The sequence below is a fragment of the Bos indicus x Bos taurus genome, chromosome 14 (assembly GCF_003369695.1).
Source record: "Bos indicus x Bos taurus breed Angus x Brahman F1 hybrid chromosome 14, Bos_hybrid_MaternalHap_v2.0, whole genome shotgun sequence".
Classification (NCBI taxonomy): Eukaryota; Metazoa; Chordata; class Mammalia; order Artiodactyla; family Bovidae; genus Bos; species Bos indicus x Bos taurus.
The window spans coordinates 44,184,042-44,208,873 of NC_040089.1; the positions used below are offsets into that span (position 1 = coordinate 44,184,042).

General features: G+C 44.5%; 1 protein-coding gene across 2 annotated transcripts in view; it reads right to left on the reverse strand.

The window, feature by feature from the left end:
- The window catches only part of ZNF704 (zinc finger protein 704), a 259,616-nt gene that overhangs the window by 49,995 nt on the left and 184,789 nt on the right, over positions 1-24,832 (reverse strand). For both annotated transcript variants that reach the window (XR_003514479.1, XM_027561253.1), the window contains exons 3-4: positions 7,960-8,063; positions 2,413-2,645 (exon numbers count right to left, since the gene is read on the reverse strand). Coding sequence is in view for 1 of the 2 variants with exons in the window: in XM_027561253.1 (XP_027417054.1) it covers positions 2,413-2,645; positions 7,960-8,063 (337 nt within the window). In the remaining variant the exon portion in view is untranslated. The remainder of the gene's footprint in view (positions 1-2,412; positions 2,646-7,959; positions 8,064-24,832) is intronic.

The window sequence follows — 24,832 nt, forward strand, 5'->3', positions numbered from 1 at the left end:
TATTTCCACTCTTCAAAATAACTCTAAATTCAAAAGACAATGACTTGGTCTATGTTCGGTCCATGCAATAAAAACTAGGGACTACTTAGGACTTCTCTGGGTGTCGGCCCAGTGGTTAAGACTTTGTGCTCCCAATGCAGGGGGTGCAGGTTCAATTCCTGGTCAAGGAACTATGATCCTACACCAAAAAAAAAAAAAAATTAGAGACTACAAGTTTCATCCTTTTGATATCACCCTGGGGAAATCCAGAGTCTGAATGGAGGGAGAAGTCACAAAGAAAGAGGGAGGGACATGGTTCCCAGACTCCTGAAGAGTGGGTCTGTGCCATTCAAATAAACGCCAGTTTGTAACGATTTTTTTTTTCTTTTCATTTGGTAACTTGACTATCTCCTAATTGAGTTGAAGCCTAAACACTTTACATACAAGTCTGACTAAGGCAACTGAACTGCAATGCAAGAGTATGAATTTTGTCTCGTGGCTATGTCGGAAAGGAAAAGCTGTGATGAGCCTTCCAGCAGGGCACCTTACAGCACTGGGGAGCTCCCTGTGCTGTGAGTCTTTGCCACAGGCTTGGCTGTGCTTAATGAGAGCCAAGACCACACACTCTGAAGCCCCCAGAGAGAAAGTCTGTGCAGCCGGAAGCAACAGGACAGACTCCAGGTCCACACAGCTGTCTGCCTATGGGTTCCCACAGGTGCAAGTGCAGCCTCTCTCCCCAAGTAGTCAAGACCAGGGTCTCTGGGGACCCACGGGATGCCTGGACAGCTCCAGGACCCTGCCCAATGGACTGGTATGTGAAACAGCAACTCTTCATGCCCCAGCCTTTGGGAAGGACCACAGATGACATCAATGCCCTGTTTGTTCTCTGGGCAGAGAGTGCGTGTACCACCAGCACCATTACACATGCTGCCCGATGCTGAGAGAGATGCAGGGACGGATGGTGTTGGATCAGTGCCATCTCTTTGTTTTTCTCTTTGAAATGAACTGGGAAAATAGGTTGCACTGCAGTCTACAGGGTTTTCTTTGGATTTTTGTTTGTGAATAGTCATTAATAATGAAGCTACCAATTGCAAACTAAAAAACTAAAATATATTTTAAATGTCTATTTACATGGAGATTTTAAAATAATGTTACAACGTTTTCCAGATATTGCAGTAGTATTTCTTTATTCTATGAAACAGAAATGCTTTTTAAAATTGTGAGTGAACATAAGCACTTAAATGTATCTGAAGAGAATGAAAAGGATATGAGTTTTTGGTTTAGGCAGACCTGGGTTTGAATGGCAGCGCTGGCCCTTTCTAACCTGCATGTGTGTGTGTTAAGCTGCTTCAGTTGTTTTCGACTCTGTGCAACCCTGTGGATTGTAGCTGGCCAGGCTCCTTTGTCCAAGGCATTCTCCAGGTGAGATTATTGGAGTGTATTGCCATTTCCTTCTCCAAGGGATCTTCGGGACCCAGGGATCAAACCCACTTCTCCTAGGTCTCTTGCATTGGTGGGTTCTTTACCACTAGTGCCACCCAGGAAGCCCTCTAACCTGCACTACAGGGGTTAAATGTATAACTTCCCTGGTCCTCAATCTCCTATCAAGATGGGAAAACAGTACCATACAGGATTGCTGTGAGGATTAAATACAAGTGCAGTCAAATTAATTTATTAAATAAGCTAGATCTATTTTTTCACTTCTAATTTTAATACATACATAATTTGGGGCATGTAAATACTACGTATGTTTACAAGTTAGCTTTCATGTATATTTCACATCTAGTTTTATAAACATAAGTCCGAAAATCTTTCCTACAACCCTCTAAGAGTCTGTGAAGCAGAAAAGAGAAAAACATAATTTTATTTTACAGATGAAAAAGTTAATTCCCACAAAGAGAGTGAGTTAATTACCAAACCAAGCCTGAAGTCCAATTTTTTGACTCCCAAATACTGGTAAAGTCCAGGTGGAAGTGTTGTGAAAGTGTTAGTTGCTCAGTCCTATTCCAGCCGGCCAGTCTCCTCTGTCCATGGGATTCTCCAGGCAAGAGTACTGGAGTGGGTTGCCATTTCCTTCTCCAAGAATACTGGAATGGGTTGCATTTCCTTCTCCAGGGGATCTTCCCCACCCAGGGATCGAACCCCAGTCTCTTTCATTGCAGGCAGATTCTTTCCTAGGTTACCTGATGTTACCAGTGCAGCAATTTACAACCAGGGGAGAGGACGGGATGAGATTGGGAGTGGGGTGATGATGCGTACTTGGAAGAAATATAGTAATACTTTAATCATGACCCTTAATTTATTTGAAGACTTCAAAGGATATTTGAGGCGAACACGGGCTGTTTCTGTCGATCAGAAGGGGCGTTGGTTGGAGAAGTGCCCAAATCACCACCCTAGGAAGCCGGTTCCCCCCAAATGAAATCTGAAACCAACCTTTCGTTTCCTTGGGATGGGCTCATCAAAGAGCAAGTTGCCGGCCTCCGCCTCGTCGATGCCGTCGTCAGGGGGCGCGGGGCTGCGGAAGGGCTTGAAGCTGTCGGCAGACAGCGGCGGCGACGGCGTGGACGGGTTGGACTGGTCGCTAGGGGCGCTCCAGCTCCAGTAGCCGCTGCTGCTGGTGCTGGAAGGCACGCCGCCCCCCTCCTTCCAGGATCCGCTCAGTCCCTCTGTCGGAGCACACAAGCACAGCGTCAGCGCCCATTCCCGGGCTCCAGGGGCACTCAGGCCGGGTCAGAGGGGCAGTGGGGACCGAGATTCCCTGCTGGTGAAAGCACCCGCAGCCCACTTGGTAATTTGCAACAGCTCAGTATGTACGTTGTACTCTATTTATACTTTCAAAAAAGTTGCATGATAGTTTGTTTATAAACATCTGTTTTAGCCATATATGCGTGCGCGCTAAGTCGCTTCTGTCCTGTGGACTGTAGCCCACCATGCTCCTCTGTCCATGGGATTTTCCTGGCAAGAATACTAAAGTGGGTTGCTATGCCCTCCTCAGGACAGGCCTTTCCTATGAGTTTTCTGATGGATGTTGCTTTATGCAAAACTAGTTCTTTAGGATGATAGTGGAGAATATATGACAACAAGGAGGAAAAAAGTTTAGGAAGTTTAGGTGTTTATGGACTATCTTACTAAGGGAGTAATGATATGCGGAATTTCTCCAAACCCCAGCTCCACATTTTAACATTTTAAAAGGAATTTCTTACAGGGCTGTGATCTTTGGAATACATTTACAGAGTTGATCTAAGATTTAAGAACCTAAGAGAGAGAATTTCTGATTAGTTACCTAAAGCCATTTGCCATCCAGCTTATTCTAACAAGTAATTGTGCCTTATATTTGGTGTATGTTTTACATCTTACAAGGGCTTCCTGGTAGTTCAGCTGGTGAAGAATCCGCCTGCAATGCAGGTGACCCCAGTTCGATTCCAGGGTTGGGAAGATCCCCTAGAGAAGGGATCGGCTACCCACTCCAGTATTCTGACCTGGAGAATTCCATGGACAGAGGAGCCTGGTGGGCTATAGTCCATGTGATCGAAAAGAGTCGGACACAACTGAGCAACTTTCACTTTCATTTCACTTACATCTTACAAAGCTTATTCACACAATCTGATGCATTCTCATAATATCTGTCTTTCAGAGCAAGGATTATTATGCCCATTTTACAGATGAGGTCCCTGAGGCACCAGGAAATTAACTGACTTGCCATGATTAGTACATAACGAGGATGGGCCAGGGTCTCAAACCCTGGTCTATCAGTTGGCCCTCCTTCTCCTTTAGTACATGCAGACCCCAGGTATGAGCATTCTTCTTTTTTTCAGGCAAAGCTGAGATCAGAAAAGAACTTATTGGTAATAATTACTGATAAGACTGGTGTTGAATTTTACTTTTCCACTTGTGGGAGAAAACATGATGAAATGCTTGCTAATATAGAGAGATTTTTGCCCAGTTGGAATGTCTTCAGGGGCTCTCTTAATCACTGAAGATTTGCTTTATTTTTCAAAATGCCCAATCTTAACTAGCATTTGTATAAATTTGACTTTCTTTTGGATAATTTCTCCTCCATATTAATGTGCATTTTGAATATATTAAAACTATATCCTAACTACAAGAAGGAAAAAAAATCCCAAAATGCCTCATTAAAGAAATGCTATTAACATCTGTGTAATTAGTAATGAACTGAAGACAACATACTAGCATTCATCAAAAAATTTCTTGACTATCTTCACCTAATTATAGGTTTCCAACATATTCCTCAACTTTGTCAAGCAAGAAGTTCAGTTAGATGAATGAAGTTTTAAGTTGAATAGCAGAAGTAAGTTAACCATCTCATTTAAGCCTAGCTCTAACAGAATTACATGGTCTGTTATGCAGGCTCACACCTTGATAGCATTAACAAAACCAAACCAGCATCTCACTCCCTGTGGTCTACACAGAGACTGAGATACTCCCTGAACTGGAGTTGCTTCTACTAAATAAGAAAGCTCTTTCAATACATGACTTCAGGCTGAGTCTGCCTGGAAAATCCCAGGGACGGCGGAACCTGGTGGGCTGCCGTCTATGGGGTCGCGCAGAGTCGGACACGACAGGCAACTTAGCCGCAGCAGCAGCATAAAGTCTTAGGTAATATTACCTGGTGGACAAACTCTCTTGGCAGGCCCAGGAGGCTTATAAATATATTAAAGCATACACTTGTATAATAAAACAAGTTCGTGGTGCAAGATCTGTAATCATGGTAAGTAGGAGGAACTGGCAGGAGAAGAAGGGGACAACAGAAGATGAGATGGTTGGATGGCATCACTGACTCAATGGACATGAGTTTGAGCAAGCTCCGGAAGTTGGTGATGGACAGGAAAGCCTGGCATGCTGCCAGGCTTTGGGGGCTCCTAGTCCATGGGGTCGCAAAGAGTCAGACATGACTGATCAACTGAACCAAACCGATGAGGAACTGAAATAATTTTGAAGCCAACTATTGTTACAGTGTGGTTAACACTGTTTCCTGGCAGTGCCAAAAGTTAATTTATTTGTTTCCCTGTGAATGGCATTTCCTTTAGAAACACTATTTAATCAGAAGGACAATGGAATATAGAAATAAATCTTTCAGAAAAAAAGTCAGAACCAATTCCTAGTGCTTTTCAGAGAGCAGTGTCTTCTTATCTTAAACAAGCTTTTGCTAAACATTCAGACAGGCATTTTGCTGGAATCTCCCTCGTTTTGGACCCACACCCTAACAAAACGATCCTTTCCTAGCACAGTAGAGGATCACAACAGTTTCCAAAAATTCACTGATAGGCAATAATTCTGGAGATAATCTTTATTTCTGAAAAATAGCTTTCATTATCATAAATTCCTTTCCCTTTTTAAGAATTTGCTTCCTTTTGCAGAATAAATGAGACACATCAGAAATTTGGGATTACTATCTGGGTAGTTATTTTTTTAAGTCATAATGAACACTCTCTTTATAACTATGCTAAGAAAAGTTTGTATTGAAGATGCAAAAGGTTTATTTTGATCCTAACATTTCAATACAAAGGAATATAAAAATGTTCTCAATTTAAAAATTCCAATGGTAGAAAGAATGAGTACATCAAAATTATTGTTTTCCCCTGAGGATTCCATGAAATTCTGCAATTCTTTTTTCCTAGAATAGGTTTTGGGGATGAGTTCAACCTTGCTTTTCTTATCATCTTTCTTTTGCAGCTTTGCCAAGCTGAGAAGGATATCAGGAAAGATCAGGCTCATCTCAAGGGCACGGTAGCTACTCTATGTGAAGTGACATCACCCCAGCTTGTAGGGAATCAAGACAGTAGGCACTGCTGATTTCTGGTATTGATCTACATTCCCAGCATCTTGATCATTCTTCCCACTTCCAAATAGATTGCATTAAGTTTGGGTGAGGACTTGATGGATGTTCCACAAATTTATTTTAACAACTCCTGCTTATAACCAGATTATGGGGGAACCCTGGCTCATCAGTGACTAGGCTGTCTTTTGAGAGGAGGTTTTCCCTGGCTGGTAAGTTCCACCCGGCGGCCTCAGAATACTACATTTCACTGATCTGCAATGTGGCTTCCGCTCCATGGGTCGTCCACTGTAAATGCTCTTTTCAAAGCCATGACATTCTTCTTGATGCAGAATTGAGTCCTTTACACCTTGACCTTCTGAAGCATCAGATGTCGCTCCTTGAAACAAGCTTTTCCCTTGACTTCTATGAAATCACACTTTCCTGCTTTCCTCTGCTTCTCTAGTTACCCCTCTCCCTTCCTGGGTTCTTTCCCTTACATAATGAGGAGGCTCACCACTTTTCACTTAGCCACCTTCTCATTATCCTCTACTTTTCCACAGCTCTCTCAGGGTCAGCTTATCTATATTCATGGCTTCAAAATGTCGCCTTCCAATTCTTCATCAGCCCAGATCTGTCTCCCAGGCTGACCCAGCACCCCATCAGATCCTGTTCTTTGGATGATCCCAGGTTCTCCCTACTAAACGTGTTTCAAGCTGGATCTCTCATCTTCTTCGGCTACCCCACCTCTTGCTCCTAACATTCACCAAGAGATCGCCTCCTCTGCCTTTGCTCATCACCACAGGGAATGGACTTCCCAGAAGTCACCCTCGTCACTCCTTCTCCTTTATCTTCTCTGTCTATCACCAAGTCTTGTTGATTCTTCCTTCTTCATATTTCTCAATTATGCCCTATATGCATCCCCACTGTGACCACCAAGATTCAGGACACACACATGGTTTTTTTCTGTTTATTTTTTGTTTTTGTCTTGTATACCCAATTATAACTTTCCAATGTTTCAATCATCTAATAGCTCTCCTGTAGCCTCAGAAGAATGTCCAAACTCATAACCAGACAGATATGACTCCTTGATTTCCTGCCAGGCTCTCCCAGCTTCATCTCCTACTGCCCTACTGATTCATCATATTGAATTCTATGAGTCAATATTATATCATGACTGAGACAGGAGATCTGGAATCAGAATGATACGGAAATAAGTTCAGCTCTGTTTAAAGTCAGCTAATCCTCAGGTGCCTCAGTTTACTCATCTGTAAAATAGTGATAACATCTCATAGAACTGTGAGAATTACATGAGATGAAGTAAACCTAGTATATGGCACATACTAAGTACTCAATAAATGCTAGCTATTAATACAGCTGTGATAGTTTTCCCCCCCAAAAGACTGTACATTACCTAGGAGTATGGACACTGTTTCAATGATATATTCAAACCATCTATTATGGTTGTTGTTCAGTTGCTAAGTCATGTCCGACTTTTTGTGATCCCATGAACTGCAGCACACCAGGCTGCATCTGTTATGGTACCTAATAAATATATACTGAATAAAAGAATGGATTAAGGAGCCTGGGATAATGCTTTTTCAAAATATTTAATCTTCAGAGTTCTTTGGTCCAACTGTCCCTCCAACCAAACAGGAAAAGAAAAAAAAAAAGGCTGGGGAAGTAGCTTCAGGAGACCAATCTCCATCTACCTGAGGCAATACGGAACACAAGTTCTTAAAGATAAGTTGGAAAGGTGGTGGAGGTCAGTAAATGTGCACTCAATGGGTGGATGTAGGAATGAGATGCAGTGGGGTCTTTGGGACGATGAGGAAGAAGGAGGCTGGTAGCTCTGGGGTCCATTTCTTCCACATTTCCCTTCCCTTCCCACTAGTGGATGAGGGTCCATGGTGTGTGTTAGGAATGAATCTGCACGTAAGTGCAAAGACCAGAGTCTGGAAGGATGTGTTCCAAACTGCTGAGAGCGCCTGCCTTTGGGGAGGGACTGGGACTGGGCGGGTTTGTGCACCACATGGCTGAATTTTAAAACACGGGTGTGTTCATGTGTTGTGTAATTAAAAAATAACTGGAAAAAAAGGAAAAAAGAGGGAGAGAAAAGAAGAAAAAGAAAAGAGCTTCCTCAGAGAGAAGCTCTGCTCCTGATGTGAGAGGACCCTTCCCTGTGCGCGGTGCCCCAGGCTTACCGTTCTGCCGCACAGGAGGGCTCCTCACCAAAGGGCTGGTGGACAAGCTGGTTAGTACCATGGCTGCTGTCACCTTGTCCATGTCCAGCTCCTCCAAAGATTTCCTGGAAAACAGGGGGGGACATGGTTCACTGTTCATTCTGCATCTCTGTGCCATGTTACCACACATGTTTACCCCTCTAGATTGTCCCCATGAAAATGCAATGTTTTGTTAGTTTTATTGTACAGATGAAGTCAAAGTCCAGAGGTTAAGTGATTCAGTCAAAACCATATACGACTGATGGTCCAGCGGTTAAGACTCCGAGCTTCCACTGCAAAACAGGTTCAATCCTTGTTCAGGGAACTAAGATCCCACAAGCTGCACAATGTGTCAAAAATTTAATAACAAAATCTGATTAAAATTTTTATATAATATTAGGAAATGTCAGGTCCATCCACTGGTCATTCATCTAACAGGTGTTTATTCAGAGTGAAGCATGGGGCCAGACTCTTCTAGGCATGGGTGATACGTGGTAAACAACACACGTGGCTGGTGAGGAGAAACACAGGATCAGCAAACAACCAAAAAGGGAGAGACTAATTTCCGGTAGTGACACTTGCTATGTCAGGCCCAGACAATGTGACATGACAAGGACCGTGGACAGCTGCACTCAACAGGGGCAGGGAAGGCTCTCTGAGGAGGTGAACTTTGAGCTGAATTATGAAGGAGGAGGAGGAGAAATTGACCCCCAGCAGCCAAGACAGCTGTGCGAAGGCGAGGCATCAGAAATCAGCGCTGGATATTTGGAGAGTGACCTGCTGGTGTGAGAAGGGGAGAGTGGTGCTGAGCTGGTCATGTGGGGTCTTTCAGCTGTGGGAGGTGCTTTGATTTTATTCCAGGTGGAACAGGAAGTGACTAGAAGGCTTGAAGCGGTCTAATGATGTAAAATGATTGATATTTTAAAAATCATGACCTGAGCTGCTATATGGAGACTGAGTTCTAGAAAAGGTAGCATAGATGCAGGGAGGCTAGTTAGGACATAATTGCTAGGAATACAGACGTGGGAGTCTCGTGGACTAGGGCGGGGGCAGCAGCAGGTGCCTCGTAGGATTGCGGCTGCACTGGGTGTCGGGGGGAGGGATAAGAAGGGAACGTGCCCACGTGTCTGGCTTGAGCATTAACTGGACCCATTTACTGCGATGGAGAGGGTGGGAGAAAATGCAGTGAGGGGTGTTTAAACTCCAGTGCTGGCTTTTCCACATTCTACGAGAAGAAGGCTAGGGCATAGGGTAGTTGCTATGCTGTTAATGTGAAGAGCCACTGAGACGAAGAGGTTACTCTGGTTCATTAATTTTGGTCAGCTAACCCTGAATAAAGGTTCATCAGATAATGATCATTGTGAACTGAAGCCGGCTTTTTAAAATTCATTTCAGTAATGAAGTTAGCATTGAGAGGCAAAAATGTATGCATTAATAGTACCCTGACGTCAGATAAATTGTACTGCCTCCTCAGAGATGAATATTTTATTTCAAATGAGGGAAGAGTTGAAGGAGCACAGGAGAGGATTAATAAGTCATATCGATAGAGGAATTGACACTTTGACAAAGGCGGTTTTCATCCACAGCTGTGCTGTATAGTTTGTAAAAGTAATGAACTCTTGAGAGAGAAACTTTATAGGATCGCTTCAAAACAAGAAAGGGAAAAAAGATTCCTGACTTGGAGAAAAATCAAATAGTTCCTGGGTAAGGCACGTTGGGGAACTGCTCAATCAATTTCACCATGAAATTATCAAAATTATTACAGTTTGGCTCTCTGATGTTCACCATAGTGCTGAATTACTGAGCAAAGCTTACTCTTTCAATCTAAGGTACCAAAAGATGGGAATGTTTGACATTTTCTTCTGTAGTTCTTCTCAAAGTACCTTATGCTCTCTCTTGGCAAATTGATGCATCAAAAGACAAATTACTGGATTCAGAGAAAAGTACTTCTGGAAAGCAAGCTTGAGAGCACACAATGAAATTCACTGCACAGAAACTTTCAAGACAGTTTCATACACTTAGGGAAGAAACTACTCACTCATTTTGCATACCATTAAGAGATTTTACAGTATCTACAATTTATAAGATCCTCACACTTGGGAGTAAAGGTGATCCTCATTTTTTTTTCCAGAAATGAGACCTCCTGAAACAGCACCAGGGAAAGAATGTAAAGCATCTTAAAGTAATTTTGAGTGTTTTATGTCTCAGTCTTCCCATGTAGTCATGGCCACAGAGGGAAGGGGTTACTTGGGGGCAGTGAAGGAGAAAAGCTTGCTATAGAGACTGTTTCGTATAAGCAGATGGTGGGGCTCCTTCCACAGCCTGAGCTCAGCTGTCAGGATCACTCCATGCCAGCAGGGGGCGCACCTGAGCAGGCCATGCTGCCATCTCTTCCAAGACTGAATTATGGGAGCTGCTTTTTTCTCTTTCCATCTACCAGTCTTCTCTTTTTCTTTTGTTAACAAAAGGTTTAAGAACACAGAAGAGAGTTCCATGAGCCTGGCACAGGGAAATGGCATGACTTCGTAGGGAGAAGGTCCCTTGCCACTTGCCCCCATCCCTAAAGGGACCTGTTACACAGTCATGGTTCTTCGCTCTTCTCTGTCTTGGTTTCAGGGAGCTTCGTTTTTCCTTCCTCAATCTGCTCTGTGGTTTTTTTGATTTTTCACATCTAACATACACATTTATGTTTTATAGGTCTCATTGATAATTAACACAAAAGCTGATTTGTGTGTTAAGTATGAAGATCAATAGAGCATGTATCATTATAAAATATGCATTTATTTTGCATTGCCAAAAGCTGACATTTCAAAATAATTATTGAGTATCATAAAGCAGATTTCTGATGAGTAAAAAGAGGAATAAATATTAGTATAATCAGGGTGTTTCTGTATTTGGATTACCTTTAAGTTTCCTATTGGTCTGGAAGTTACTAAAAACAACGATAAAAAAAAAATCAAAAGAATACATAGCTAATGATTCAGTTAACCTATATTTCTTGGAAACTATTGTTATCATGCTACATGAAACATTACCAGATGATATGGCCTTGTGCTGAGTTGTGTTTTTGTTTTTATCTTTGTTTAATTTCTTTTGGTACAGTACTATCTAATTACTGATTAATTGGTGCTGTAAATTCAAATCCTTATAATTAAACATGAAGAGATGATATACAAAGTAGAAATTGGAACACTTTGAGAAAATTGCTACAAAGGCTCTCTGGTAGATTTAGAGTTGTTGAGGCAGGGGGAAAAACGTTATCAGTAATACTAAATATTCTCTCCTGTTTGAAACTTAATTTGAGTCTACTGTAGAAAACCTTACTAATCGTATATTTACAAAAGGCTTTTCAATTTTTCTTTTCTCTCAAACTTAGTTGAGTATTAGAAGACTTAATAAGACTTAGAATTATTATTATTATTATTATTATTATTTTTAGAATTATTTTTTAAAAATAGTAATATTCATTGTTACTCTATATGTCAGTGCTCTTGAACCTTTTTGGGCCAGTTTAACCAGGGGCCAGTTTTGTGGAAGACAATTTTTCCATAGCCTAGGGATGTGGGGGATGTTTCAGTATGATTCTCACAAGGAGTGAGCCATCTAGATCCCTTGCATGTATGGTTCACAGTAGGGTTTGAGCTTCTTCAGTTCAGTTCACTTCAGTCACTCAGTAATGTCCAACTCTTTGCAACCCCATGGACTGCAATATGCCAGGCCTCCCTGTTCATTACCAACTCCAGGAGCTTACTAAAACTCATGTCCATTGAGTCGGTGATGCCATCCAACCATCTCATCCTCTGCCATCCCCTTCTCCTCCCGCCTTCAATCCTTCCCAGTATCAGGGTCTTTTCAAATGAGTCAGTGCTTTGCCTCAGGCAAAGTATTGGAGTTTCAGCTTCAACATCAGTCCTTCCAATGAATATTCAGGACTGATTTCCTTTAGGATGGACTGGTTCGATCTCCTAGCTGTCCGAGGGCCTCTGAGAGTCTAATGCTGCCACTGATCTGACAGGAGGTGGAGCTCAGGCAGTAAAGCAAGCGATGGGGAGTGGCTGTAAATACAGATGAAGTTTGATCACTCGCTCGCCACTCACCTCCTGTTGTGTGGCCCAGCTCCTAGTAGGCAATGGATCAATACCATGGCCCTGGGGGTTGGGACCCCTGCTGTATGTGATTTGTCCCTCAGGTTGACCTGGCTTTGATGACTGAACAGGATTTCAAGAAGGGAGAATCACATTTCAGGCAAGGAATTAGGCAAGTCCTTGCCTTGTAATCTGCTTAGGAGTCGTATTAGAAGGATGGGAGATGAGGACAGAGAGCCTGGGCCAGTTCACGGGGCCTCACGTGCCAGGCTGAGTGGTTTGTCATATCCTTGTGAGCAGAGGGAAGTCACTGAACCCTCTTGAACCTGGGGGAGAGATAGATGATCAACCTGTATTTTAGAAACAGGTCAAAATGGAACATGTAATGGAAAGGGAAGAAGCTAAAAGTAGGTTGTTTAGCTACTTTTAGTTAAGCCAAAATTCAAACCCCAAGTTATAGACTAAGAGACAACTATTCCTCAATGAACAGATAGTATTTAGTCTTTGAGTACACATTCCCTGTGTATCTGCTAAGGAGGTGTCCTGGGCCTCTCTGGGAGAAGCCGTAAAGGTAATGGTTAAGAGTACAGGCTCTGGAATGAATCAGATCATGTGGCTTCAAATCCACTCTGCCATTACTAGCTGTGTGACCTTGGGTAAATTACTAACATCTCGGAGTCTCTGTTTCTTTATTAGAAAAAGGAAGACAAAAAATAGATCTGTTGAGGGGCTTCCTTGCTGATCCAGTGGTAAAAAATCTGCCCGCCAACGCAGGAGACACAGGTTAGATCCCTGATCTGGGAAGATCCCACATGCCACGGATCAACTAAGCCTGCGTACCACCTCTACTGAGCCTGCGCTCTAGAGCCTGGGAGCCACAGCTACTAAGTCCATGCGCCTAGACCCTGTGCTCTGCAGCAAAAGAGGCCACCACAAGGAGAAGCCCCTTCACTGCAACCGAGAGTAGCCTGCTCACCGCAACTAGAGAAAAGCCCGCACACAGCAACGAAGACTCAGCACAGCCAAAAATAAATAAAGTTTAAAAAAATAGATCTGTTGAGAAGATTAAATGAGAAAATGTACATGAGTACCAACAGACAGCCTCACTAGAGTCAGGGTTCCATGGGTGTTAGCCATTATTAACCTTCAAGTTCATGAACACGCCCATAGCACATAACCCCCATGAAAGAGGAAAGCGTTAGGTTTCTTCACTTGCTTTTCTTATTCAGCACCAGCATTAGCAGTTGTTGCTTTTCTTTTTGGGCCCGCGCGCGCGTGTGTGTGTGTGTGTGTGTGTGTGTGGTGGTGATGGTATTATTTTTCATAAAGACACAGTTGTAACTTCACAAGAGGTGCTCTGAAGGAGGTGGCAACTGTGTAGCGAGGAGCAGCTGTTGGGCTCCTCACTAGTGCCACACGTTGGCGCCTTGGCAAGGATGTGGCTCATGACATCATGACTCTTGAGGTCCCCCCACAAGCAGCCAAAGCCTCCAGTGACCCTTTGGATTTTATTTCTGCTCTCAGCCCTCATTCCTGCACTACTAGCTATGTGCTCAGGGCTCTTTTCAGTTCAGTTCAGTCGCTCAGCTGTGTCCGACTCTTCGCGACCCCATGGACTGCAGCACGCCAGGCCTCCCTGTCCATCACCAACTCCTGGAGTCCATGAGCCCAAACCTCATGTCCATGGAGTCGGTGATGCCATCCAACCATCTCATCCTCTGTCGTCCCCTTCTCCTCCCGCCTTCAATCTTTCCCAGCATCAGAGTCTTTTCAAATGAGTCAGTTCTTCACATCAGGTGGCCAAAGGGCTCTTTTAGTTCCTGGAAATACAGTTGCAAGAAAACTCAGCAGAGACTCTGCCCTCCTGAGCTGTGCTCTGTTGGAGAACCAGACCTTCATCAGACACATGGATAAACATAAATTTAGCTTCCCAGGTGGCTCAGGGGTAAAGAATATGCCTGCCATTTCAGGAGATGTGAGTTTAATCCCTGGATGGGGAAGATCCCCTGGAGAAGGAAATGGTAACCCACTCCAGTGTTTTTGCCTGGAAAAATCCCATGGACAGAGGAGCCTGGTGGGCTACAGTCCATGAGGTCACAAGAGTCAGACACAACTTAGTAACTAAACCATCGCCCACAGATGTGACAAATGCCAGGTAGGAGTGTCTGGACTGGGGGCTCCTGGCTAAGGGGAGAACTCCTAGCTCAGGACTGGAAGGGGGCACTGGCCGTAGCCTCTCTGAGGGTGTAGATGAGCCCAGGGCCAGGCAGTTCGGGAACACAGGCCAGGCTGCCTTCAGAAGCAAGGCTGAGGGCCACGGGGAGGGCCAGCTGGGTCGGGCCTGCGGAGCTCTCTAAGGCTCTTATCTTAAAGGCCTGGGAAGCACTGAGGTGTTTCCAGCAGGGTCGGGTGGGGAGAGGTCAGGTCAAGTTGAGGTGATGCTATCAGATTTACTTTTCAAAAAGCTCACCCTGGCCGCCGTGTGGAAAATGAGTTTCTGGGGTTTGACAACTGATCTTTTATCTGAGGAATTGACTGCCCGGTGACAGTGGCAGCAGGTTGCGGGATACAGCACCTGTGACAGGAAGAGGTAGTCAGGGGGTGTGTGCAGCATCGGCGGGCGCGGCCCCAGGCCCAGGGTCTCCCGCACGGGTGGGTGCGGCCAGCCGGCCTGAGTGCTTGGCCCTGGCCTGTGCCAACAAGCCCGGCTATTGTTCATGCCTCAAGAAGTGTTTTTCTTCTTTTGAAACACGTCATGCCTGAACGCCATCTGCTCGGAGGGTGTGTACAAACACGGTCTCCCCTGGCTAACCCACCAGCTAACAGAAAAGTGTTTTACACCCCAGAGAGCCATAAAAGACATTTATCTGCAATTAAAATGCTGTAGTAAGAAAACGGAAATAAAAATGAATACTACATCCCTTAGATTAGAACTAATCTAGTTCCTTAGCAACCACTGAAATCTGCTGTCTAGACCGAGTTCAATTACTTTTAAAACTTGTGGTAATCTTCAGACCAGGAATAAAGTCTGAAAATTAACTCTCTCCCACTAGAACGGGCACAGTGACATCTCCAATCCTGGAATTCTGCGAGAGCTTTCCCTGAGAGTTTGGAAAACTGGACCCAGTCACTGTTAAATGTGATTAAAAAGCATAAAAAGTTCATTTTCTTTCTAAAGGGATCTTGTAGCAAAGTGGTCCTTTTCCTTCCAGTTTCATTTTAGCTGTTGTTTCCTTCGAGACCACAAGGAAGATGAGAGAAGCTGCCTATTTTATTAAGGTGTCCAGTGGCCTTGATCAAACAAGATGGGAAAATGAGAGCAAACACATCATAATACATGAGGCAACACAGGTCAGTACTTCTGAAACTACCTGTGGGGAAGGATAATTTTTAAGAAATTTCTAATCAATCATGGATCAATACTTCTGTCAAATACAAGGGGGAAAATGACCCGTGGAAGATACGCATGCTAAGTCCCTTCAGTCGTGTTTGACTTTTGTCGATTGCATGGACTGTAGGCTGCCTGGCTCCTCTATCCATGGGGATTTTCCAGGCAAGAATACTGGAGTGGGTTGCGGTGTGCTCCTCCAGGGGATCTTCCCGACCCAGGAGTCGAACCCCTGTCTCTTATGTCTCCTGCGTTGGCAGACGGGTTCTTTATTACTAGTGCCAGTGGAAGATGTGGTCATGTCAGACTGCTATGCAAATTTCTAAACTGCTGCTTCCTCTCAGTTTCTGTACCCAGATCACTGTGGGCTGATGACAGACTGCAGACTAGCACCGGTCCATGCAGCGCCCACTGAGCACTGGGCAATTGCTCTGACGTCCATTTCACTTTGCCTGAAAATCAACATCCAGTCCCCTCCCTCTTTCCCCCACTTGCTGCTCTGCTCTCCTCGGGTCCTCCCACCACCCTTGTCATTCTGCACCTTGGGGCCCATGTTCCATCATCAGTAATCCCTTACCCTCTCCCCTCTACTGTATCTGGGCTCTCCTCTGAGGTTAATCCTCTTTTCTGTCAGAGTTTCCTGTCAGTCTCACTGAGGTCAGGCGGGGATGCCCACCTTTGACCTGCCCCCTAGGAGACCATCCCCCTTCGCCCTCATGCAGAAACCCTTGGGCTTCTGAGGCTCAGCTGTGCACTTACCTGACTCTCTCCTTCTTTCTGTCTCAGCAATCACCAGCCTTTCTAACAGCACCTCTCTCCCCAAACAGTCATCTAATGTTTTGGCAAATACATTATAGCCATTATTTTTTAAAATAATTTATAATTATAGCTATGATCCTAGGAGACTGATTGAAAACATCCAATAACCTAACTTCTGTGCCCCTAGCCCCCCAATATTCAGCCTAGTGCTGAGCTTAAGAAAAGACCCTGCAGCCAAGTAGACTGAGGGTTAATTTCCAGCAACTCCATTTACTAGATGAGTGATTTTAGGCAAATCTTGTAGCTTTGTGCAGCTTCATTCCTCTTGCATAAACTGGGAATAATAATAATACTGACCTCACAGGGTTTTGGAAGAATTAAATAATTTACGTAAACTATCTGACCTATACTATGCATGCGTGTGAGCATGCATAGTTATGTCTGACTCTTTGTGATCCCATGGACTGTAGCAGGCCAGGCTTCCCTGTCCATCACCAACTTCTGGAGCTTGCTCAAACTCATGTCCCTCAGTTGGTGATGCCATCCAACCATCTCATCCTCTGTCGTCTCTTTCTCCTCCTGCCTTCAATCTTTCCCAGCATCAGGGTCTTTTCCAATGCCATCAAACCATCTCATCCTCTGTCGTCTTCTCCTCCTGTCTTCAATCTTTCCCAGCATCAGGGTCTTTTTCAATGAGTCAGTTCTTCGCATTAGGTGGTTAAAGTACTGGAGCTTCAGCTTCAGTATCAGTCCTTCCAGTGAATATTCAGGACTGATTTCCTTTAGGATTGACAGTCCATGTTGCTACAAATGGCAAAATTTTATTCTTTTTTGTGGTTGAGTATATTCCATTCTGGGCTTCCCTGGTGGCTCAGATGGTAAAGGATCTGTAGCTTAGACAGTAAAGAATCTGCTTGCAGTGCAGGAGACCTGGGTCAGGAAGATCACCTGGAGAAGGGAAAGGGAACCCACTCCAGTATTCTTGCCTAGAGAATCCCATGGAGAGAGGAGCCTGGTGGGCTACAGTCCATGGGGTGTCAAAGAGTGAGTGACCAACACTACTACTGTTATATTCCATTGTAATATACACTATATCTTCTTCATCCATTCATCTGTTGATGGACACTTAGGTTGCTTCCAGGTCTTGGCTATTGGGAATAGTGCTACTATGAACATAGAGTTTCATGTATCTTTTTGAATTATGGTTTTTGGTAAACAGCAGATACTCTATCTTCCTACATTTTATAGTAAATTAAGGCCACCAGGCATGAATCCTCGCATTTTGCCTCTTTACCTCCTTTACCTCTTTACCTTCTTGAACACTAGGTTCAAGTGTTGCTTTTCCTGGAAGCCATGCCTCCATCTGGCCGACTTCATCCTCCTCCAAGAGCCTGCTCCTTCTTCTGTGCCCACTAGCTTCTTTCTCTGTCCACTAACATGCCTAAGGGTTTCTTCCCACCTGCACTCAGGGTCATGAGGCAGGAATGAATGGGGTAGAATAGGAATGAGGACAGGGGTTGGAGATCCCAAGGGACAAGAAACTCTCAAGGAAGGACAGGCTTATAGCGTCAAAGGCAGTGGAGACCAAGCCCATCAGGACCAACGGAACTAGCTGCCAGGAAACAGAAGAAACTGTAGTAGGAATGGAAGCGGGATTGCTGTGGGTTGAGGAGTGAATGGTTACTAGGAAGTGAGAAATTCAAGGCAGGGATCATAAACGACTTTGGAAAGAAGCTTGGCCATGAAGGGAAGAAGGCTGCTGTTCCTTGAGGAAGTTAGAAGGTATTTGTCTGTCTTCAGATGGATGGGCTCTGTGCTCAGTCACTTCAGTCGTGTCCGACTCTTTGCGACCCCATGGACTGTAGCCCGCCAGGCTCCTCTGTCCATGGGATTCACCAGGCAAGAATCCTGGAGTGGGTTGCCATGCCATCCTCCAAGGGATCTTCCTGACCGGGGGATCCAACTCTTGTCTGCCTGTGTCTCCTGCATTACAGGTGGATTTTTACCCACTGAGCCACCTGGGAAGCCCAAATGGAGTCTAGTGCATTTAAATGCTGACAAGAAAGGGCCAGCAGCATGGAGAGGTTGGAGATCCAGGAGAGAAGGGATAATAAATGGACAAGGTCTTTACTAAGGCTGCATAGTGTGGGGTCCCCAGCTCAAGTGGAATTCACTTTATACACAGGCAGGAGCATTGTCCCTGTAACGAGTGAGCAGGACACTGGTGGCCTGGGTGCAGGCACATGTGTGGTGTGGGCTCGGGGACTTGATGATGTGTCTTTATGGAGGTTTTTTGCTTTAATTCTTTCCTCAGAAGCAGAAATGTTTCTCCGTGGGAAGTGGGGGAGGGGGCCCTGGAGGGCTGAAGGTTTGACATCGCAGTTATGAATAAGGAGAGAGAAAACTGAACAGGACCCCACAAGACAGCCATCAAGAATAGCTCTGCTGAAAGGTGGGGTGGGCGCTTTGAGAGCTGCAGCAAGAGGGTAGGGGGCAGCTGCTGGATTTTCCTGGGGAGCGGGGGTTAGATGAAGAGGTGTGCAGAGAGGGCCGATCTTGGTTTAGGAAATGAGTGAAGGCTGAGGGGCTGAAAGATGGGGGAGCAAATGGAGAGAAACCAGAGATCTTAATGAGATTTATTTATTTATTTATTTTTAATGAGATTTAAATACAAGTGCGGTGGGAGCAAGAGAGAGGAAGGGCTGAAAGAACTGGAGGTCATGAGCAGGCATGAGTACTGGAGATGGAGATTCTAGAGAGAGAGAGAGAGGAATTGTGGGAGACAGCAGGGCCAGGGCATGGCCGCAGGAGAAGAGCGCAGAGACGGGGGAGGGATGAAGTCACTGCATCATGAATAGTGAGGCTGCCTATATAATGGTGGCTCATGTCACCCAGGAGAGGAAAGCTGCGAGCAGGTGATGCAAGCCTTTAGTAAAGGGTGAGTGACCAGGATGTCAGGAGAGTCAAGCCAGGGGAGAGGTGGAGGGGCCTCAAGCAGCAGAAGGTTTATGCGGGAGTGGAGGAGCTGACAGCTTGTTAACAGCCGTGGGGACTGGGAGACATTCCTTCCTGTGAGGTTCCCCACCGCCTTTGGGATGAGATTCACACCCTGTGCATGAAGCACAGGCTGGAGACACGTGGTCCTCTCTAGCGGGGTCGCTGCATCTCACCCCCATTTCAGCACAGGTGCTCCGCAGGGCTTCCCTTGTGGCTCAGCTGGTAAAGAATCTGCCTGCAATGTGGGAGACCCTGGTTCAGTTCATGGGTTGGGAAGACCCCCTGGAGAAGGGAAAGGCTACCTGCTCCAGTATTCTGGCCTGGAGAATTCCAGGGACTGTATAGTCCATGGGGTCACAAAGAGTCAGACACAACTGAATGACTTTCATGTTCGTTTTCCACAGGGCAGCTCCCCAGTGGTAACCACACCCTCCTCTCCGTTCCTGTGCACAAGTTAAGCTCTCTGCTTTGGGAGCAAGCTTCCTCTGGGTTCCCCCTCGCCCCGCCTGTCTCACCCTCACATCGTCAGCTCAGTCTCACTCCCTGGAGGCCTGCGGACCCTCGCCCAGCCAGCTGGCTGCCCCAGCGCCTGAGTTGCACGGTCAGGTGCTCGCTCCCCCTCGCCCCTGGACATCATGACTGTCTGACATCTATTGCCAACATGGAGCACAACCAGGCTTAAGGTCAACTCTTCGTGAAGAGTTTTGGGAGGAATCAGTGTCAAGTAGAGGCGGTGGGCAGTGGCCGATGGGTGGCAAAGAGCAACACAGAAAGCCCAGCTGAAGATCTTGCGCCGTTTTCTTCTGCTCATTAGGCCCAGTAATTCATTCAGTTCCTCAAGTGGAAAACAATTTCTCAAAAATTCAGCTATTAAATAAATCATTCACATGAATATTTTTTTCACTGGCTCCAAAGAGTGCTGGCCTATCTCTGCAGAATTGACGTGGGTCTGGTGTCTAGGCTCCTGCTCTGTATTCACCAAGGCCCGCAGACCCATCAGCGAACTCTGAGATGGCAGCAATAACATTATTAAATAATAAGTTCCAAATCCCCTGAAAACAATTCTGTGTGATGAGCTGGACTTCTGCATGTGAGCAGGCTGCCGGATGTAGCTCTGGGAAGCATCGAGAACACCCCCGATGGCCATTTTGCTGTGTAGGTTTGCGCTTTTGATCGCAGTCAGTGTGTTCTCCCGGAGCCACGAGGCTGGGCTGAAATCCACACAGTTTTCTCTGCACACAAAGCCTTCTATAAACGTGGAGGTGCCCCTCTGGGATGGCCTTTTAGGCAGCAGATGATAGAAGACCAGAGAGGACATGTCAAATCCTCTCTTGTGACAATGTGTGTGTGTGTGTGTGTGTGTGTGTGTATCATGCCTGTGTCTTTCTGGGTTGATGTCCTTTGTGGGTCTGTGTGTGAAAGCCTTTCTGTGTATCCGTGAATTTGTGTGTGTGTGTCCTGCGTCTGAGTGGGTTGATGTCCTGTGTATGTATGTCTGTGTGTGTCTCTCTGTGTGCCTGTGAGTGTATGAGTGTGTACATGTCCTGTGTATCTTCATGTCTGAGTCTGTGTGGGTTGATGTCCTGTGTGGGTCTGTATGTGAACGCCTTTCTGTGTAGCTGTGAATGTGTGAGTGTGTGTCTTGTGTGTGTGTATGTAACTGCGTGACTGTGTCTCTCTAGGTTGATGTCCTTTGTGGGTCTGTGTGTGTTTCTCTGTGTGTCTGTGAATGTGTGAGTGTGTGTCCTGTGAGTGTATCTTCACATCTGTGGGGGCTGGCGTCCTGTGTGGGTCTGTGTGTGACTGTCTACATGTGTGCTCTGTCTACAGAGAAGGGGATGGAAGGAGCTGCAGGTGACTATGGTCCCAGACCCCGTCTCCTGCCCAGAACAGTGGCCTCTTTCTTCCTGGCCTCTGGATGGCCAGATTCTTGCTGACTCTCTCTATTTCAGAAGCATCTGCCTGCCTCTCGGCAATGGCCAGGCAAGGTAGTCAGACTATCTGGAAAGGGCCCACGGATGTTTTAGCGGGTTTTTGCCTGGGCTGCTGTCTGTCTTCCCAGGTGGTGCTAGTAGTAAAGAACCTGCCTGCCAATGCAGGAGACATAAGAGATGTCCGTTCAATCCCTAAAGTCGAGAAGCTCTCCCAGAGAAGGGCATGACAGTCGACTCTGGTATTCTTGCCTAGAGAATCCCCATGGATAGAAAAGCCTGGTGGGCTACAGTCCATGGAGTCACAGAGAGTTGGACACAACTGAAGTGACTTAGCATGCATGCATGCTGTCTGTCTGGGCTGTCTGCCAGTCAGTCCCTGAGTTCTAGGGAGCACCTGGTTGGGCAGGGCCTGCCATGTGTGCAGAGGTGGTGGGTCCCAGGCTAATGGAGTTGAAGCTCAGGTCATTTAGGTCAGCGGCAGGTTAACAGGCTGCAGATCACGTGTCACAGTTGTCCTCAAGAAGAAGAGTGTGATCACAATTGTATCTCTCACTCTTACTTTCACATCCAAGTCGGGTCACTCCAGACTTTCTGGTGGGGTTAATTACATTGTTGCTCCAAGGCCTGAAATCCATTTAGGCCTCAATGATAGATATGCAACAAGAAATGAAGGTTTACTCTATAGCACAGGAAACTATAGTCAATATCTTGTAATAACCTATAATAGAAAATAATCTGAAAAATAATAACATGTATATGTATAACTGAACCACTTTGCTGTGTACCTGAAACACTGTAAGTCAACTATACTTCAATTATATATATATATATATATATAATTCACAAGTTTAAAGATTAAAAAAAATAATTTCCAGCTACGCTGATGGGAATAACAGTTATTTCATGAGGGCAGTTGGGAAAAAACCAATCGAGTGTTTTCTGGTTTGCCAATTTAGGGGAAAAGTGATTTTTTCCTCTAGAAATTTATTTTTTAAAGTGAGGTTTAAAAATACCGTTTTTTATTTCTGTTACTTCTCTTTCCTGAGTGGGTGTCATTATTATGCTGGCAAGAGGCCAAAGTGTGGGTGAGGAGTGGCCATTGTAGCTGTCTTACCTAACTTTTTCCAAAGAGAGAGGCTCCTATTGTTTCCAAGCAAGCCGCCCCAAAAGGCTTCTCGGGAACACGAGGAAGGCCCCTCTCCATTGGAGAAAGCAGCTTTGTACACATTGCTGCCCACGTACTCCAGGCACCAGGGTACCTGCCCTGCCTCCCAGGAGTGGCCACTCGAGCTGGGCAGACGAAAGCTGTTAGCAGGTCAATGGGCTGACTCACTCCCCTGCCCTAGGCTGGAGCTGGGGTGGGGAGTCGGGTGTGGGGTGTGGATATGGAGCTTATTGTTCTATTTATAAATTTTGGTGTATTTCATCTTTAGCTTGTCTGGGGCCTGCTTGCAGACTTCAGTCGCTTCTGGCTACACCCATGGCAGGACTGATGTGTGCACTGCCTCATGGACAAACTGGTATGTATGTAAATGAATTACCTCCTTTTTAAACTGCTCATTTCAGATTTGACTTAAAAAAAAGAAAAAAAAATGTAATCTTTTTTTCAAAAACATCTTTTTTCTAATAATAGATAATATTTATTGAGCATTTCCAATGCCAAATGCTTATATACATTATTTGAAATGGTCACTTTATTGATATTACTGCCCCATTTACAAATGTGGAGACTGTGGTAATTTCCTAAGGGCACTTGGCCAGTCTGCCGGCCCTGCCTTATTCCAGTTGTCCAATGGGAGCGTCACACCACACACGAATGCCATTTTCATGATCCGCTCTGTAACCTCGTTTGAAATTTGAGACATGCTTGTCACCTTCTATAAGTGCAATATATTGGTGAGGTTAGCATGATCTGTTTTAGAGTACACATTTTTTTCCTATATCACACTTCAAATTATCTTATAATGAAAAGGTTTTCTTTATATATACGGGTGATTCCACATTAATGAGAATACAAAAGTTCAAGTAGACAAAAATAGATTAAATTTTAGGCTTATTCATTTTTAAAGGGGTTTGGCTTTCAAAAAGATTCTCTATGGATTTTCTTTAAATAGAATTCTTATAACAATCTTAAAATATTTTGAATGATTAAATTTCAATTCAACTCATCCACCCAAATTCTAACCTCTACACAAGTACCTGTTATACACTGCTAAGTTGAACCATATGAAATTGCCGATATTCACTCTTTTCTAATATACCAAAGTGGCAGTTTCGTAAGGTTCAATCTGATATCTGCTCTTATCAAACATTTATTTTTAGTTTCAAAGGCTAGAAGTGGACCAGTTTATCCTCAATTTAAATCGATTGTTTGAGATCAATAAGCCAGACAGTGGTTCTTTCCTGAAGCGTGTACTGTGGGTAATTTTATTTCTGGACTTGGCTTTTATTAAAGATAATCTCCTATTAATATAATTCAAGCAAGCTTCAGTTCAATATCTACTATGTGAAAAATACTTCTTTAGGCAGAACTCCTTGCCCCACACCTCATCAGTGTTCTACATGAGACACTTGGAATGTCCAGATTCTGGGAAAGGAGTGGGAGCATCTACATCGCCCTCTAGAGGATTCTCACACACACAATATCACTGGCTCTGTTGGCTGAATTCTCTTCTTTATATTTTAATCATGTTAACGATATATGTTTCTGTCACTTCATATACCTATTATTTGGTGACAGATCAATTCAAACTGTCAGTTATGAATCTTCTCCCTTGAAAATGGTAATTCAATCATTCTTAAATGTGTTCGTAACAGTACAATCTGAGCACTATGAAATCAAACCTATTTATTGAACACCCAAAGTCTGAACAATTGCACATTTTAATTTGTGTACTTTGTGTATGAGGGAACATGACTTCCCCAAAGGAATAAGCAGGAGAAACTGATATAGTAGGAACACAATGCCAAGGTTACTGCTGGACATAGCAGATCAGTGACATGGCTGGATGGCTACTGGCCAGGGCATATCCAGTTTCCTGTAATAAGAGGTGGATGAATACAGGCTAGGAATGCCATAGAGGGCTGAGGCTGAAGCCAAGAGAGGTCCGCAGTGCCAGAGAAGTAAAGCGTTGTAGCTACTATTTCACGTTTCTTCTGAAAACAATATAAATGGCTTATAAGACTAGGGTGCTGGAATTAATATTTAATGTAAAAAGCCTTACTGAAAACAATTGTGTAGCTATCAGGTATAAATAATAATTTCCACCTCTGCTGGTAATTTTTTACTCATTTAGGTTGTCACACTACCGTAGCAGCAGTTTATAGGTGCACTTAACTCTAATGGCACATTGATTAAACTATGGTGGAATTACCCATTCAATATATCTTCCCATTCTATACTATTATGAAGTTCTAAATATTTCAAATGCAGATAGACCTCTATTAGTCAACAGTTCAGCAGCTACCTGTCTTCTTTCCTCTTTTTTGAATCATTACGAAGGCTTATACATTTACTTTTCTGCATACTTGAACCAATAATCTTATGAAAAGGAATTAACACACATACAGACTAAGAATCTGGATTTATTTGAAATCTGATGAGAAAACGAGCCAATTAAAATGAGTATAAAAATATGGAGGATAAGAACCCTTTGACTATGACACATCACTGACTCTGTGAACATTTCTTT